Source organism: Perissodus microlepis, chromosome 18 (assembly GCF_051167445.1).
Source record: "Perissodus microlepis isolate ML-2025 ecotype Zambia chromosome 18, ASM5116744v1, whole genome shotgun sequence".
NCBI lineage: Eukaryota > Metazoa > Chordata > Actinopteri > Cichliformes > Cichlidae > Perissodus > Perissodus microlepis.
The window spans coordinates 23,325,850-23,345,621 of NC_140478.1; the positions used below are offsets into that span (position 1 = coordinate 23,325,850).

General features: G+C 40.6%; 1 protein-coding gene across 18 annotated transcripts in view; it reads right to left on the reverse strand.

The window, feature by feature from the left end:
• The window catches only part of LOC146367908 (receptor-type tyrosine-protein phosphatase F), a 163,479-nt gene that overhangs the window by 82,584 nt on the left and 61,123 nt on the right, over positions 1–19,772 (reverse strand). For all 18 annotated transcript variants that reach the window (XM_084911452.1, XM_084911448.1, XM_084911457.1 and 15 more), the window contains 2 exons: positions 9,370–9,515; positions 8,449–8,590 (listed from right to left, as the gene is read on the reverse strand). In XM_084911452.1, coding sequence (XP_084767578.1) covers positions 8,449–8,590; positions 9,370–9,515 — 288 coding nt within the window. The remainder of the gene's footprint in view (positions 1–8,448; positions 8,591–9,369; positions 9,516–19,772) is intronic.

Consider the following 19,772-nt stretch of genomic DNA (forward strand, 5'->3'; position numbering starts at 1 on the left):
TTTAAAGACCAGGTGAAATTCACTTAACTGCACAACAAAAAAAAAACGTTTTGGTAGTAATAAATGCCTGACTTGTCTGGTTCTCCATGCTATCCTCTGCCACCTTTCTCTCTCTCTATCCCCTAAGGGCATAGACAAGATCAGTAATGATGGTGCAGACATACCAGACACTGCAGATACAGCTTGCCAAAAGCACAGAGCAATTGATGGACAAGTACAGATGATTAAAGGCTGCCTCAAAGCAAAACTGACTCCATCCAGATGTCTTGCATGTAACATAAAATATTGAGTCCAGCATCAAATAAATTTCATGGAATAGAGCGATTAATCAATGTCAATTTAATTGGTACATCCAATGTATATACAACAAGACTGAAGATAATGACTTTGTTGGGGCGGGATTTTTAGAAATCTGCAATGATTGATCACACAAACAGATGGTAATTCTTAAAGTTTTTGACTTGCACACCTATAAATTCGTGCCAGTTCATCATCTATATACTTGCACACCAGACAAACAAGGCTGGCTAAGGAAAATGGGAATGTGGTAGTAGATGTGTCGGTTTTCTTAATTTTCTTCCTAAACAACAAGCAGCATAAACATGTTTTAACTCTAAAAATCGACTTGTCCTACTTATAATCTCCAAGTCCTTGGAAGCAAGGGTGCAAGGATGCAGATTGGGTGGCCAGGAGAGTGACTCCACCCCGCCATATTGTGCAAGTCCTTGGGAGAAGCATGCATAGACAGATGCAGTTTGTTTCTGTCAGACTGGATATGATCTATGATGCTGGGCCTCCAGCCAGCAGATGGTAGGAGAAATTAAATCTGTGACACAGACTGTCACAATGGACCACAAGAATACATCGGACGCATGTGTGTGTGTTGAGTGTGTATGCATGTATGCATGGGTAGGTGACAATGGGAGACACCTGTAGATCAGTGTGAGTGGGAGCATGTCCCTGGACGGTTTTGTGTGCATGCAGGTCTGTGCTACTGTCTTTTTTCGTCCTATGGTATGCAATATTAAATATGAACTGACTACTGATCCTGTTGAACAAGGCAGGTAGATAACACTTTAAATGGTAGGAGAAACCCACCAGTAATGAAAAAAAAAGAGAATCGCAGAGAGTGGAGAAGTAATGTGGGAAATAGCAGTTACACAAAACTGCTTTATTTTGGTCATTGTGGGTGATCTGAATAGCGAAGGAAAGTATTAAGTTGTTGGAGGAGCAGGGTTTGGTATTAAAATCCTTCCGATATAGCTTCTGTATGTATTTATCTTGCCCGGGAAGAGGCGCAATGAGATTTCTATGCTGTTTATCCAGTCAGGTTTGTTGTCCGCACTTGCTTGGCTCCTGAGATATTTATTACTGGCATTGTGTCGCAGTCATTTTCTGCCTCTGCACAAGAGACTATAATGCATGGCAAGCAAATAAAGCTCTTTCTAACCAGTGAGTCCATAATTTGTTTACTGCCACCAAACACAGAAGCACTAAATGCAGTCAACGCCGTAAACCTGGGACACTGTACTGAATTATACTTTCTAAACTCTGTGTGCAAAGAACAGATGAGTTTTCAACACTGCTGTATAATTATGGTCTCCTTTCTCCATCTTAAGATTAGAGAGGCATAAAATTGACTCAAAGGGCAAAACTCTGTTAATATTACACAGAACTACATGACTCCAAAGTTTGATGTTTGGCATGTTTTCACCAAGGAAGGAACTACTTTTTTCTTTATCAACTACAGAAACTCCAAGTCCTTGCATATTACTCGCTTGACCTTTCCAAAAATTACATTTTTTCTCGATATTGCATGTTCAGAAATGAGTTACCAGGGAACTTCAAAAAACTTGTGGTTTGAAAGGGACCCTTTCTAATTCACACTCTGACAGTGGAAGATTCTGGTAATGACAGGGCTTTTGATATGGTACCATTTAATAACGTTCCTCCTTTCCTTTAAGACCTGTCTGCTCTCTCCCAAAGGACAGGAAAATGTTCTCCAGCACAGCACAGAAAAAAAAAGCAACAGGAGCTACCTTCAGTTTCAGCTCATGCAGTCATGGGAAGAACTACAGATATCAGTTTGGCATTTTAGTTTGTTTTAGGGTTTTTATGCTGGAGAGGTTTTGCTTAAACTACCGTATTTTTCGTTCTATAGGGCGCACTTAAAATCCTTTAATTTTCTCAATCGACAGTGCGCCTTATAATCCGGTGCACCTTATGTATGAATTCTGGTTGTGCTTATTGACCTCGAACCAATTTTATGTGGTACACAGCGCTCAAAAATCTGTCAAAAATGTTTTAGTATGACTATGGTAAGCTATGAAGCCGCACCCCTTGATGGATTGTCAGAGTATTACGGAGCCTTGCGGAGTAATCTGGGTCCAAAACTCCATCCGCTTCAGGTCCCAAAGTCAAACAAACACTGAGCATCACTGAGAGTTATAAACTGTCTAAATTCTTTCATCTTTAATAAAATGATCAGCGTTGCTGCTTTACCAGGTGTAACAATTAAGTTTAACATCCAGGCATCCATGAAAACAGAATTTATTAAATTTAATGGAGTTAGAAGTTAGCAGGAAGTTAGCTCGCTTATTTCCACCTAAACATGATATAGCATGTTCTGACTGAGATTTCTGAAAAAAAATTAAAACGTACAGCTCAGCTATCACTTCCAACATAAATGAAGACAAAAACTAAACAGCAGTGATTTTTGTAGGGTTACTGAAGTTGGACTAGCTGGTATATAACAATGCACTATATTATCGCTAGCGACACAGCTATGTTAGCATAACATAAACACAGTGAAGCTAGAGGATGAATGCTAATTTTTTTTTTCCACTTGATAAAAGTTAACGGGAGAGTTCAGGATGGTTAGGGAAAAATGCAATTGCATGGCAGGATGCTGTAAACGGACCAAACTTCAGTCAGGAGAACAACTGAGATAATAGCAGAGATAAGAGCAGCTGCCAGAGAATTCAGCATTAATGAATCAATGACACGGAAGTGGAGGAAGCGAGAAGAATGAGTTGAGTAAAGTTTGACTTATCTGTTTTGTTTTGCTTAATGCGCCTTATAATCCGGAGCGCCTTATGGTCCGAAAAATACGGTAATGCCAGGGAAACTTATTGTTAGTGAGTCAAAGCAGAAAGGCATTATTCTGATTAATACAAATAACTACAAACAGTTTTCTTCATGCTTAAAAATGAATTACTGTGTTAATACAGAGGCACTGTCTGCACTTATATATGCTATAAAAGGAAACAAAAGGCAGCATTAGGATCTATGGACTCTTATTTCACTGTGATAACTGATCTCTAATTAAATGTAACTGTAAAATCTCTGAGCTAAGAATCTTTAGACTGAAAATGAGACCACTGCTGTAGGCCTTTCCCAGAACTTGGCAATTTTGCACTTCCCTGGTAGCCATTGGAAACCAATTAAAGTAAAGCACTTTTAAGGCTTTTGCTCAAGGCGATTTGATCAAAATTTGGTGTTGATTTTGGACAAACCTTGTCGACATGCAGTTGCAAAGACTCGATCAACTGGACCACAGAGACAAATTTGTTTTTATCAATTTTGTCATGACGTGATTCTGACACCGCCTTTCTTGATCTGAGTCATTGCATTTTAAATTTCATCTAATGTTAGCGGTGATAAATATGAATTATTGCCTTGACATGGAGAAGTGGCATTTAAGACTGATGTTGTCAGCTGAGATGTCTTTTCCGGACGGCAGTAGTTTATTTCATACATCACAGAGACAAGCACCATTTACCTGGACATTTACTGAGGCAGTTCAATTCAAGGGAGGGGGGGAGGTGGCGCTCAAGGTCAGACCATTGGCATCGTTACCCATGTAATGAGTCATTGTTCTTCTTGGTCATCTACTACCTCCCTACAACTTCAATTTGCCACCACACTGTCCACGGCAGTGACGCAGAGCAGGCAGCGAGACAGAAGTGGGTAGGCACAGAAAAACCATTATGAATGCAAACAGATGAAGGAAATATAAATAAATAAGAGTTTGAGAGAAAAGAGGAATGAAAGGCTGAAATAGTATTTCTCAAACACAGCTCTGCTAGCAATGTCTGCATCATCATTTAGCCACATAGGTCAGAGCTGCAGACAGGCAACCAATTCTCTCTCTCACACACACACACACACACACACACACACACACACACACACACACACACATAAAAATGACATTTTAGATGTAAGGCAATTGTTCAAAACACTGCAGTTAAAAAAAGAAGACTTGTAGTAAAGGATCCTCACAAGCTGACTTATGAAAGTCTGGCAGTTTTGTACTTATTATTACGCACCCGTGTGTGTGTGTTTGTCTCTTGCACACACAAAATGAAGAATGGCTAAGCTGACTTTGGGCCCGTATGTAAGTCTCAGTGGTGTGACCCCTCGAGCAGGGGCGTGAGAACTGCGACGAACAAAGAGCGGGGCTGTTACAGCATGACAGAATTACTGAGCAACTCGAGACTCATGACTGCAAAAGTGCTAAAGCCCGACTTGGCTAGCGTGAAAACGTGCCTTTGCAACTCCCCGCAGGTGAGTATCCGATTACATAACATCTGTACGTAGGTCTCCAACAACAAGTCAGACATAAAGTGAAATAACTCTCATGAAGTCTTGATTTTTTTTATACAAAGTTGAGTAACTCAACCACAGAGTCACAATAAATGACTGCCAGTGAGGTCAAGCCAAAATAAAGTGTAAGGCAATGACTTATCAGGCCATTTTTAAAGAGCCTGAGTCCTTCTGTTACCAGTGCTCCACGTCTTGACCAAGTTTCTTTGCATTTTGCTTGATAGTTTCTGTTAAATCTTGCCCACAAACAGCAAGACTAACAGAAGGCACTGCTCACCTACTTCCACAGTCACATTGTTAAGTTTTTCTACTCAAAAAAAAAATAAAAATACAAGCAATAAAAAAAAATCCTTCAAGGAACTTGTTGAAGTATCATGTGGTGCCACAGGACACTGTTACTACTGACACAAAATAAACACGAACCCCAAAAAACGGCTAAAAATCACAGCAAGTGATCCAGACAATAATGAACTGCTGAACCTAGGTGCATACGCAGCATGGTGTTCCTCTGCCAACACAGAAAGCAGGTGTACAGCTGCTCTGGCATGACTGTCATTCATAATCCATATTTTGCACGACTGGCATAAAAAAAATAAAGAGCCAGTATATGAAATAATCGTAATTAATGCTCGACCTTCCTTTGCTCTGCTAAAACCTATAATCCAGATCGACTTATAGCTATAATGACTTCACCGTTCTCGCTGCGTCTCTGAATGGGGGTGCTCACAGCACTACGGCGGCTTCGTGGGGATGCAAAGTCACATGCACTTGAATTCATGCGGAGAGCGTGAGCTTCCTCGCAGTGGAAAGCAAAAACAGGACTGTTTTGCTTATGAAGACATTCTTTCGACCGTGGTTTCTTTTTCCAGTGAGGACAGACAAACCCGACATGTTTGCAACAGCACATTTACCGAGTAGCTCTGCTGGTTTTGTGCCTTGCTCAACGACACCACAAAGATTTCTGGCTACAGACGCCTTCACTGTTACTTTCCCCAGACTTTATGATTTGTTCTCGATGTGAAAAGGCTATGTATATTCTGATGTGACACCCACGTTTCAAACCTTCAGGCTACTCCTGGCCCATTAAAAGCGAGGGTCATTAGTCTCCATCTGTTTGGTGCTGCCCCAGTGTTTTCTTGTGCTGCTGATATGAACTTGATATATCACTAGGCTACAAACAATAGTCTAAAAATAGAGTGGAGCTGACGTCATTGCTCTGTAAGGGAATGCGTGTTTGTTCTGAGTGTGTGTTTGACAGTGAATATCTGTGCATGTGTTTTTGTATGAACAGTCAGCTCATCGTAAGGCTTCAGGCGGAGTCGAGTTCTTTATTTAAACATGATGTGTGGTTCTGGTCTTTGACAGGTTTTGTGAGAAAGCGTAGAGAACGACTTTTACGAGATGGCTTGTTCACAAATCAATCATGCTAAACATCAGTGGTGACCAGATGGCATCCAATAAATTGTTTAACTAATAAATACAATAATTCTAACAATGTTACTGTTTTGTTTTTTTTATTGAGAATGGACAGAAAAGTTCAAAAACAATATTACATCAATGTTATTTACACTTGAACAGCTGTTCTCGTACGTTTGGCAGAGGCTGCTCAGCTCCAACACAAACAAACCAACTCGTGATAGCCCTGCTGGAGTACACGTTCCAAAATAAAAAAGGTATTTGTGTCTGCGCTGACAAAGACTTCTTTACTTTGGCTGTCTGCCATCTCACCTTGGACAGGTAAGTAGATGGGGCTTGCATCAGTCTGTAGACCGACAGGACCTGTTTTTATGAGCCTGTATTGTTTTGCTTTGTGGAACTAAAACAATGAGCCAAAACTGGTCCAACCATGCAGAGAGGCGACAACTCAGGTATTGCTATTTCACTGATATGATGACTATAGCACTTCCAAACACTTTCCCTCAGTTTAATATAACAATATATATTAATGCATGTACACATAAGTTTAAATTGTCAATTTCAAAAACTGAGGAGTGTATAAAATAAATGTTTCATTTCATTGTGATTTGAAGATCAGAAGACTGTGTTGCAAAGACTTTTCCTAAAACCCTCGATTACACAGAACTATGAGGGAAGTAGTCTTTGGAAAAATAGCAGTAATTAGAAAAATACTTGGCAACTGACTGGATCTGAATTACAAAAGAACCTAAAGTGGTGAAGAGGAAAAAGAAGATACAGTTTGAGTCTATAAAAGCTACCACGCAGTCAGTCTAGTATGAAGTTAGCATGTCATTAGACAATGCTTGTCATCCTTGTAACAAAAAATAGCAGTTGAGAGGAATTTAAAAAACAACAACTTGGCAGGTGATCAGACAAAATATCTATATTTTCACAACTGAAACACCTCAGCTGTGACTGTTGGCCATTACATTTTTATAGGACAGTGTGTGGTTTGGCTTCACGTTCACAGCTTGAAGCCTGGCACAATATATTCCCTCTTGATTATGATATTGCCAGTCTCACGAGTATCAAGTTCCCTCACAAGGTAACACGGTCATAGTTTAAGGTCTGGCTACTACTCCATGGTGAAAATGTGTGCAGTAAATATGTATCAGTACAGCCTAATAGATAAAAGCATCAAATGGCATGAACCACAGATGAAAGAAAGAAGACAGATAGCAGATTCTTTCATGTAAAGTAAGTCTGCTGGTATAAACAGCTGCTCACTGTCGAGTAAGATCATTTTCTGTATTTCACTGAGTGAGGGACTCCAAACTTGCCCCGTACACAAAGACTATGATTAAGCTAATCTCATTCATATGAGTTTTATGTCATATTGCCCGCATAAACCTATTTGTTTATGAAACAGCATTCTTCGTGATGTAGTGCAAAAGAGGGGTAAAAAGAAAACCTTTCTTTGTACTGAAGAAAAGCCCCTACGGGAAGATTATGCAAGCCCAGCCGATGATATCACCAAATCAGCGTGGACAGAGAAAAAAAAGGAATGGTGGGTGTAAGGAAGATGGGATTCAAACTGGGGATGGAAAGGCTGATTTTGAATGAGAGGGGATCCGCTTTAATGCCGGTGTAATGGCTATAGACGGCCTTAATCCTCCCTCTGGCTAGCTCTGGAGCTTTTTTTTCTCCTTTCCTTTAAAGTTTGTAATGAAATCAACTCCTGTGGTGACTAGCTGCCACATGACAAAATTACAATCAATTAAAGAAGAAATTCACACCTCTAGGCCCATATACTTTGCACTTACACATACATTAACTCTATAGGCAAAAAAAGGAAAAGAGGTCCATGAAGGTCAAACTAGCCTGCAGGCACTGAGGGTGCTTGTACATGTAGAAACCACTCAAACATCCAAACATTATTTATATGCCTATAAAGAATTTTTTCTTGAAGTTGTGTTGACAGGCAGAGAATTATTGATTTATAAACGTTTATATAAGTCATACATGTTAGCATCAGGCAGCATTTACAGCTGCTTTTTTAGATGATTGTGGCTTTGTTTTTAAAAAGTACTCAAATCCAAGTGACCAGCTGAAAGATCTCGCATTATACCCAAAAACTGTATAAAATTGTCAAAATATATAAAAACATAAGCTAAAGATTGCAGCTCACACATTTGCTGAGCCGCTAGCTTATTTAAAAAATGTTTAACCTTGCAAATTAAGATACTGCTGTTCCTCCTTGGCAAGGGCAATACCAGGAATTCCACCAATTTCATATGTATGAATTATTAAAGCAAACACTCCTATTTCCTTATATATTGACATAAAGGATTTGAAAACCACCAGCAACAGGAAAAAAAGGACCACTGTGAAAGCAAGTGTGGAGAGAGAAACCAAGTGGAAAAAGCAGGAGACTTATCTTACCTTCAAGCACTGTAAGCTTGGCACTGGTGTTGATCTCACCGGCGCTGTTAGTGGCCGTGCACTCGTAAATGGCTTCGTCTCTGTGCGTGCGCAGAGGCTGGATCCGCAGTACAGAGCCCGAACCGTCGTCAAATTCAATCACCTGAAAAAAAACCACAGGAAAGTAAAGATGCAGGAAGTCCATTTTTAGTGGCCTCGATATTACACTACCTTTATTATGAGATATAAACAACATACATTCCTACATGCAGATTACTTGATTTTTTTCTAACGTGGGAGGTAAAGCATTTTTTATTTGTCATTGGTGCTCTTTTACTAGTTTCTATGTTCTTCAATCCCCTCTTAATCAAAAGGAAAAATCAGCTGAGGTCACGTCTAAAAACACTGACACAGAACAGAAGAAGTACAAACCAATAGCTCCTCAGGTACCACAGTTATGTAATGTCACAGAGGTAGGAGTGGCCAGAAACGGCGAGAACCCCCAGCTAAAGTATCCCCTCCTCTTCAAAGGGGAACACAAGTGGGAGGGGAAATACATCACATACGTTACAGTGGTGCGTGCCCAGAGATGGTGTAGCCGGGGGACATGGGGGAAAGGATGAGCGTGTGAAAAAACAAACAGAGATGAAACAGACTACATAAATCAAGATGGAGGGAGATTAAAGAGAAAGGAAGATTGTCTAGGTTCCCTTGGAGAACTGAAGAGTCGGTGTGATGCTCAATAACAGGGGCAAGCCATTGTGCGTCCTGTGTGAATGTGTCATTTGTGTGAAGGCTGCCAGTCCGCACGCATGTGTGGATGCGTCTGGTCTCAATGAGAGGTTATAAAAGCAGTCTAACGTACTGCATTTGCTCCTGCCTGCATTATGTTTGTACATGCAAAGGTGCTCAGAGATGTGAAAGTCACGCATGAGTGCCCACCTCGAAGCGCTGGGAGCTGACTTTCTTGCCTTTCTTCATCCAGGTGATTCTTGGTTTCGGCTCCCCTGTGGCTTGGCACACAAACGATGCAACTCCGCCCGAGATGCCCGTCTGATCCTCAGGGGATTTGACGAAACTTGGCAAGCCTGAGGAAGACGAGGTGAAAGGGATAGAGTAAGGGAAATAAGTTATTGACAGGGAAAGAGGCTGAGACTAGAGGGAGAACGTATCTATCAGTGTCACTTTTCTCCACACAAAGGCAACCCTGAGAAAACCCACACAGGCATTGTTGCTGTGCACACCTGCAGCTCAGTCATGAGAGACACGTCTAGTCTTTGTGTGCTTGTCACTGTATCATGTTCTTACCTTTAACCTGACACATGGTTTAAAACACGACGAATTTTCTCACTAGAAAAAAATACACTTCTGTTAATTGGGCTGTTTAGCTATCAAATAGTTGGCATATCCCAAAATTGTAGAGGGCCAGCTATGATTTGATACTGTACTGCCGTGGAGAACACCTCCAACTGTGATTTCTCCCGTTTGCCTTTAGGGTTCTACAGGGCAACACACTCAGCACCATTGTACATACGACAATGGAGTGTTTCAACAGCCTGTCAAGACTGATGTGATGCTACAATGTGCATACCTTAGCTCTACGTAACAACTGTAATGCTTTATGCTTTATCTACAGCCTCAGATGTGCATAATCTTGTCTTCGACACCATGACACAATGTCCCTATTGCAGCTCTGTCAGCTCGTGTCTCATCTCCAGAGTCATTAAAAAGGGAGGTAGGGAACACCTAGACCACAGATGAGCAGACTGCCCCATGGAGACATGCACAAGGGGGTAAATCATTATGCCGTGTACACACAGGAGACGCCAGCTTCCCATCTCTGAGTACACGCTGGGGAGAAATCCAGCAATGGCTTCCACCACTGTTTCTTGTTTTAGCATAACATTTGTATTTTTTTTGGAAAAGAAGCATGTGGGGAGGTTCACTATCTGGTTAGCACAACGCTGTAATTTTTTCATAAAAAGAAGCTCCACCTGCTACATCATCACACTCTGCACTCACTTGGCTAAAGAGAGAGAGACAGAGGTGGTGTTGGCTGTCCTTGCTTGAGGACATATCCACAGAGGCGCTTTCTTCAATGCAATGCAGCAGTTTTACAATAAAAGGATACGGCAAGCCTGCAGGCAGTTGCGTGCGCATGCATACATACCATATGTTACACATATTTAAATTCAACTGGTTGGAGGAAGAAAGGCACTACCACGGTGTGAAACACCACAGAATAATTGATCGACATACAGATGTCAATATTTTCTAGTGACCTTTATGAAAATATGCAAATTCTATTGATTTGAGGTTATTTCTGCTAAAATATCTTTGTTTTCAAACCATTGCAGAGCATTCAAAATGAAATCTTTTGACATTACATTTAAAAATTTCATGAAATTTAATATTAATTTCAAGTCTTGACATGATATGACTTTTTTAGTTTAAAATGAAATGAACAGCAAGGCCATATTTATTCTTTCAAAGCTGAGACAACATTGTCAGTACTTAGGATAAAAAATATAATATATAATATAATATAACGGCAGTGTAGGTCAAATAAAAGCTAACACACTCATAAGAGTGTGTTACGAAAGGTAAACGTTTTTTGTCTCTTGTGATGATGTCATGTTGTTTAAATGCCATGACAGTTATATGACCACACATAACGGTCATATAACTGTCTAAAAAGTGTAACACCTTAAAAAAAACTAAACAAATCAAATGTACTACAGCACACTAAAGTGTTAATGGGAAGTCAAACTGATGTTGATCTCACCTGACATTTGAATTCGATTTTTGATTATTATTTTTTTGTCCTGGTTATTTTCAGGAACAAGTTTTAGAAAAAAGATTCAGCAACTGCGAAAGCACAATAATCTATAGCATCAGAATGTGGCTGTGACACACATGCATGTGGCGGCAAGACACCTGAGTTAACAAGTCCACCCTGATAAGCATTAAGAGTGTATGCCTGAGCGTGCCTGAGCGTGCCTGAGCCTGCGCTTGGGTGGTGCGTTGGAATGCTCAAACCCTGATTATCAGCCATCAGTCTTAGAAGAGTTGCTGCCAACATCTGTCTGTTGCAGCAGCATTCAGACTGATGTCAGGGTTTTCACTTTGTTGCACAGATGAAGGATCAGACAGTATTAAAATAGTTCAGCGCACATGATTCAAATGAAAGGACATAAGCTTGTGCATTGCCACACTCATTTAAGTTAGAAACTGCTGGATCTTAGAAATCTTTAGGATTTTAAGGATAAACAGAAAAACAGTGGAAACTGGACTCATGGAACTTTTCCCGCATTAATCCTCTTAAACAAGCTTCCCCTGAATTTCGATAGTTGACCTGTGACTCACGGGCTAAACTGTGGCAAATTCAGAGCTCTCCATCGTTAATCCAGATCTCACCGAGCATCAATCACAAAATCACAAGTCACTGCGGTGACCCTGAACCACAGACTTATACATGGGGTTAATGGTGGTCCTACCACACTCCACTGAAAGGACAGAGGCATTTACTTTTGAACTGCGAGAGTTGGTGTTCTTCTGTCAGCACAGCCACCACTGAAGGGTGATATCAAACTGTTGGGTTTGTCAGTTCTTTTCTTAGACAGACAAAATCCAGACTCAACCTTTTTTCTTTGCCTGTGTCCCATTTTCCTGGCTGTCAGACAGTTGTCACATGAAAACAATGGCAGGGACGAGGTGGAAAACACATAAGCCTACCTATGCAAATCCTATCATCCACTGACTATGAGTTTTGGGCTGCACTCTCTATGCTTTGATACAACACATTCAAAACTCATATCTTGACAAGGCTTTAACGCATGCTCTCTTCTCTCTGGCAATGTGTGGAAAGTGCTGCCATAACTGTCAGGCATAGTGCTTTGCTGCAAGCTGCCAGAATCGTAGGGTTGGGGTTACTGGCTCACGAGTATTGCTTATTTACCAGAATTTGGCCATAATACAACAATGCTTTAATTAGTATCACTAAACTGGGTTATCAAAATCAAAATCACTCAAATGACTGTTTTAATTACCAAATAAATAAACCAGAAAGATCCTACATGCAAAACAGTGCTGCTGTACACAAACAGCAGCCTGGTTGGTGGTACTGAAAAAAATGTTACTAGAGCAAAAAGCCTTTCATGTTAGAACTAATGAATGGAATAAATGAATTAATCAAAGCTCAAAACAATACATGCGAGTGAAAAACACTCGGTTTTGGACTAATGGGTGTTTCTGGTGTACCCCCACAAATACAGAAAGGCATTAACCTCATTATCAAACAAATTGAAGGGTTATTAGGGAAACAAATGCTAGGCCTTTATGTTCAAAAATGTCATATAAAGTGCCAGCTTAATCAAGTAACAATATTTAGCATTTATGATTAGTGCGGTGATTGAGTGTATTGAGTGTAAGGTGCAATTTTCTGCACTACTAATGTGAAATTTAAATATGACCTTGGGCGCGGGGTATTGACAAATCTGTATAGATCCTGCTTTTAGAAAACACCAAAGGAGCCTAAAGCCTATGTATGGAGGGGGGATTAAAAAGCTTCTCTCATTTAACCCAAAGCCTGCAGCAGCATTTGTGAGGTCTGAGGTCATTAGACAGATAAAAGGTATTGGGGTTTCTGAACTGCAGGAGGGCAACAGATTTGGGTTTGTCCTGGTTCAGAAATAATCTCAGTGACATGTCAGTTTGTATGATCAGTATGCACAGTAAAAGCAATGAGCTGTGCTTTGTGTCTCATGCTTGAGCTTATAAAACTGAAAAACTGTTACAACCTTCATTCATTTACTAGTGATATTTTCTTTTGTTGACTCTGGCTAACACCTTTTGTATGCATCATACTTTCCTAAGCAGCCATTCAGTTTGCCTTTTTCCCTAGTCGGGGGCCTCAGAGCAATGCTTGTAATAAAAGCAGAGACAGCGGGGAGAGTTGCGTAAATGGCACTTGTGTGGCTAACAATTAGTCTATTCCCAAGCTTGCCAGAGTGCCCAATGAGAGCTACTCTGTAGTGTAGAGTATCAGGGATCAATACGCACATGGCACAGTGAAAACCATTAATTCTTATTAATAATGGATTAGCAAGTTATCATTTTCATGAGGCAACACTTCGTGTAAATTTGTCTGATGGCATCAGCACTGGTTGTTTTAATGGAACACTTCCATTAAGGCCTTTTCAGCCCATTAGCAGCCAACTTGTTTGCAATTAATGCCATATAAAGCTGCCTCCCCTGCAAGTTATTTACCCGATAAAGTCAACTGCACTTCAGGCTGTTTGTTTAAACCAATAAACATCATGTGTGCTATCTGCACTATGGTTTTTACAGCTGAATGCCAAGCATTGTGTTGTACATAGCACATTTTACAATTATCGGGGAAGAGCCATAGGAGTGGAAGTATGACGAAGCTTTACTATCGGGGCTTTTAAAAGCCTTAAACATCGATATAAGGAGACAGAAGTGCAACTGTCTCTGTGCAAACAGTGCAGCAGTTCAACAGCTATTTAATTTCATGCAGTGTAAATTACGGCTGCAGCTCATATTTTTCATCAATTAATCTGCATTATTTCTTTTGACATTTTCATTAGAAAATGTCAAAATGCCTATTCTAGTCCCACAACCAAATGCTGCAGTTAATATGGTGAACAGTGCAAAACCCAAATACATAGTTTTAACTACTATTACTACATGATATTTCATGCAAAACACAGAAAAGCATGAAATCTTCAAATTTAAGGAGCAGAAACCAATAAAAGCTTTGACCTTTTTTCCTACCAAACAAAGAAACATATAATATATTATATGGACTGGTTCTTCCTATGTTCTACTTTACATGATTTATACAACATGCCTCACCCACGTATCTAACAGTCGCAGTCTGAAGAAATAAATCAGAGATCAACTTGTGGTTCATGCAGACTGGAGCAGCCAAGGATCGAACCACCAACCATCTGATTAGCAGATCATTTGCTACTAACTACAGCCACCGCCGTAATCTCAAAACAGTAACCAATTTATTTTTGCCTGTAAGTTCACTGTCTAGTATTGTCACCTTACTTGGTTTCAGACCCAAGAAACGCTTTTGTGGATGGTGCACTATCATCTCCAGCTCATTAATAGTCAGTTCACACTGCAGTCCCTTATGATAACACAGACACCAAAGGAACTTACTTTCTTAGAATGGTAGCATAGTGGCTGAAGATTGATGGAGCTTTATATGTGTTATCAGAACGTAAGTGAAATCTCAAGAGTAATGCGATTCATCACGACCGAGATACTGTACTTAAGACAAAATGTCAAAACCTATAGCAGAGACAAGAGAAAAGAAAAACATCAAACTTTCAGTGCCCCCCTGGACCACGAAGACAGGCTTTCTATCAGGCCTTCCAGCCTTCCCTGAATTATTCAAGGCAGTGGAGAAGAAAAAGAACTCTAAGTGCAATTATCCTTCATTCCTTTCTTCCCAGTGTGAGCAACATTAATGTAATAGCTTTCCTCTTCTCGGGCCGATTAGGAACGAGGGAGGTATCTCTCAACCCTGTGCATCTCTTCTTGACTGTCAGTCAAATTATGACATTTGAAGAAAAAAAAAACAACCATGTGCTGTGGTGACTTCTGCTTCGAGTGGGCATTTATAGGAACTGTTTAAAAAATATGGAAGGATAAATGTTTCATTGTGTACTTTTTGATGGTGAGAATGTGGGTGTTCCTGATATCACACGATTGGGAGTCTAAGGTGTTTTATTACCTGTGGCATTTAAACTGGCGCCTAACCTAGATCTAGTCAAAGATGATTCACTACCTGCAACTTCTTTCAACCCACATGAGTCCTTAAGGTAAAGATTTCACAGAGATTAGATAAAGGCAGAAACTCCACTATGATTTCTTTGTTGCGCTCTCTGAAGATAAAACTATTTTTGTTGCAGATGCTGTTTTCCCTTTTTTTTGAATTATCATTATGAAATGAGGGCAAACCATAATATGTATTTTACAGTTTCCCTTCCTCAGAGCTAACACTCATAATTGCTTGCTGGTGGGAGACTCATTACGTTATTTTCTGAAAATAACTGGCACAAAGTCTATCACATAATGTGAATGATGTAAATGTGAAACAAAAAAAAACAAAAAAACAAAAAAACAAAAAAAAATTAAAGCTGCAAGCAGCGTTATGAGGGCCCTCGCACCCCCGGCGCGTCGAGCCATGCCCAACACCTGAAACCAGCACGTCCGATCTGATGTCACATTGATGGAATTCATGCATTTAACCACCAGCTAACATTTCATCTCGTTCAACCATGATTAGTTAGTCGTCCCACTAGGTGGCGCTCTAACCATTAAAGACAAATGGCATAACAAACATTTCCGAGCTCGAGTCTCATCACGCCTATGACCTTTGGGAGAGATTGAACATTGTGTTTTTGAGTGACAGCAGATTACTGCTTTTTGGCGAGTGACTGAATCCACGTGCCGCCATGACCACCCCGTTTCCCTGAACGTAAAAAGCTTCGCAATTTAACATCACAAAGGTCTTTAGATTCCACACACTGGAGATCGCATCAATCTGATGAAATCCCTTGGAGGAGTTCGTCAAAGTACGGTGCCTGAAAAGAGGGGAAAATGTCGCCAAAATTACACATTAATTTTAAAATGGCTGACTTCCTGTTGGATTTGGGATATTGCTCCAAGAGACTTTTTTGTACATCTTGATATCTCCTATAAGCTTACCAGGTTTCAGACTCATAGATCAAACACAGAGCAGGGGCTGTGGTTTTGAAATTTTGTAGGGGGCGCTGTGGAGCCATTTTGCGCTATTCACGGAAAATGGTTACATAACAACAAAGCGTTCATCACATTGGAGGTGTGGGCCAAATTTAAAGCCTCTATAAACTTTCCAAGCCCCTCAAAAGCCACTTCATCTTTCATGGTGAACTGCGCTGCCACCAGGGTGCGCCGTTTAGTTTAAAGTCACAATTTTCGCACTGAAGCATCACGAGGGACCCATGTTAATATTCACCGCTTTTGAGGTGTCCACGATGAACCTGTGAAAATCAGTACAACAAAGTGAAAGACATGACATTTCCTGTTGCCAATAGGTGGCGCTCTGCGTACTCCTGACAATGGGCACATCAATCTGTTCAGGGCGGGTCTGACATCATACCTGTAAAGTCTGGTTCTGATTAGCTTGGATTTCATTGAGTTATACTAATTTGTTTCTCCATGGCGAGACATCAGAGTTCGCCATGCTGCTGGGGTCACACCCTTTTGCGAAAAGTCACAGTTTTCACTGTAACCCAAGACCAACTCCTTAAGGCTTTCCTGGAGAAATTTGAGGCTGCAGATGTCATCCATCACAATACTGTACCCCAAAGTGTAAAACATGACATTTCCTGTTCCCACTAGGTGGCGCTGTCCCTGATGTCAAATATGGCAGTTGAAATGTGTTCAGGGGTGGAGCCTTATCATATGTGTACTCTTTGGTCCAGCTCGGACAATGTATGACAGAATGAGAGGCAATAAGATTTTCATGGCGAGTCATCAAAATTCGCCGCGGCGCCACGGCGTCACCGTATTGTGAAAACTCAAAAGCTCCGCAATTTAACATGGCCCAGGTGTGTAGTTGGCACTGACCAAATTTGGAGTTTATAGGACCAAATCCCAAGGAGGAGTTTGTTAAAGTACAAGGCATGGAAACGGTAAAATCAGAGCCAAAATGTCACCTTCAATCCAAAATGGCGGACTTCCTGTTGGGTTTAGGACATGGCCATAATAGACTTTTTTGTTCGACTCTGAACGTTATATATGTGTACCGACTTACAAACATGTAGGTCATACCCATACCAGGGGCTCGCGTTTTTCATTTTTCTAGGTGGCGCTACTGAGCCAATTTTCCCTGGCCATGTCTGAGAACATTAAAATACGTAAATTTTCACCAGACCTGACGCGTGTGCAAAATTTCATGAGTTTTTGAGCATGTTTAGGCCCTCAAAAGGCCGATTCATTTGCCGAAATAATAATAATAATAATAATAATAATAATAATAATAAACAGAGCAGATACAATAGGGCCTTCGCACTGTCAGTGCTCGGGCCCTAAAAAAGGTCCCCATCTTCAGCGAGTACGTTTTCCATCTCGGTGCCACTATCCCACCTACTAGAAAAAACATGCTACGGTAAGGTGTCAAACTCCAAAGCTCATCTGCATAACCCTGGGGCAACATCAGTTCACGTTTGTTTAGTTCGCTTGCTGAAATGTTCTCATTTGCACTGTCACTTAAGTGTCTTTCCCCTCTTTTTGAAACTAAGAAGGATAACTCACTGTTGCATTTGAAGGCATGTGTGGGTGGTAACCTGGGGATACTCAGTAAAACAAAATATGAAGCTGGAGAAGGACATTCTGAATGCACTGTGAATATATAATAAAGCATATTGAAATCCAAAGTTTCTACCAGCACAAAGTGCAACTCATTGACTGTTGGGGGGCTTTGTTAATGCTGCTAGTTAAAGTCTATCCTTGGCTCGGACCCTGACATTAATAGAATAACGTGCAGAAGATGTTAAGTGTGTTAAGCGATCCCGGGAGACGGTGTGTTTGGGGCTCAGCTGCTGAGATGGTTCCTAGCTTCTTCAGAGATTCCATTTTGGGGTTAGCTCATCATCCATCACCGCACACCCCCTTGCGACCCAACTAACCTCATTAATTTGCCTCCCCTAGATTAGCCTTCCCTCTGAGACCACAAGAGCCCCAACCATTGTTTCCGTCTTCACACCCACATGGCCTGGAGGTCTTAAGTAATTCAACTCTCCACTAATCAAAACTGAGGGGGAAATTAAATTATGTTACAGGAGGAACATAAAACACAACAACATGTGGTTTTAAACAGGCGTGCATGTTCTCTGGTGCCCCCCTTATGATTTATAGTCTTAGGTGATCATTTGCACACAAAATATATCCCACTTGACATATATCCAGGCCATTAGGGTTGAGATAAATGCCTGTAAACGCAGGACACTCTGAAAGCAAACAATACATAGGTGTGTGCTTCTAAGTTGTCTAATTGTGTCTAATTTAGAGCCAGCTACCATGAATTTCAATTTAACATGTAAAAGGCCTGTAAGAGCTACTGTGGTACATTAAGGGAACTAATGTTTCTTTTGGCAATAAGAATATGACGATAATAATTTTCTCATGTGCCCTTCTCTGGAAGGACACTAGACACTAGGAAACGCCTGTCGTCCTGTGGCAATTCTGAAACCAGGACACAGCATAAGGTTTGGGTGACTGCCTGTGGCTCTGCTGTTGAGCTCCCTAATTAAACTATTAATCTCACATCATTAACCTCTGATGCCCCTTTCCTCCCTCTATTCTGACATTGCTGCGCTGGCTTATGAAAACAACTTCAGATAATTCTCTCCAACCTCTAAGATTTGTTCCTCGGGCACTTTATCTTATACATGTTGTCCTCTTACCCTATATGATGCTTTTCGCGGCTGCTTCCTCAGAGTACATTTTGTATTGTTAGCCTCCGCTCTCATTGTGCCTGCCTGTATGATGTGTGTGGACCCCAGCTGTGCGCTAACTGCATTACTCTCCAAGTGGCTCTCCAAGGTGGATATGGTTACTTTTAATTAAAAAAGAATCAATTTCTATCCCTGTCAGTTTCTGAACTGGGTGACCATATGGACACTTAAAAACACAATCCAATTTTTGGCCCCCCAGCCCCCCATCTGGTCACCCATCTCCAAACCACTTTGGCATCAGTCCATTGTAGCAAATTTAGAAATAACTCTGTTAAGAGTATTTCATAGGTTTCCTGAGCACACTACATGGATTTAAAGGCTGTTTTAAAGAATAATAAAAAATTCTGCGCCTTGTTAAAGGGAAAGCCTTTGTTTAAAGCCAAAAAGAACAAAAAACTACTGTTTAAATATATAGCATAGATTGCACATGGGATACCTTTTATTTATGGTAAAGCCATTGTTCAGTAACAATGAAACAATAGTTAAAAGCACTGGTAATCTGCAATTACTCTATTTGCAGTGCAAGGATCATAAATAAGAATCTCGAAGATGCATTGTGGGACAGAGAAAAGTTATTTTAAACTTGTTAATTATGATACAGCTGAAGTAGAGTGAAAAGAAAAGGCCTGGACACAAAAGAAGACTCAGCAGTCTTGCCGCACCTCACATGAAAAGCAACCCAAGATTATAACATGAGAAGAGCGAGAGGAGACACATACATCAAAAGCTTATTAAAGCCAATGAAATAACTCACAATGACAGCGCTACAAAAAGATAACCATTACATTTAAGTGCTGGGTATGTGAC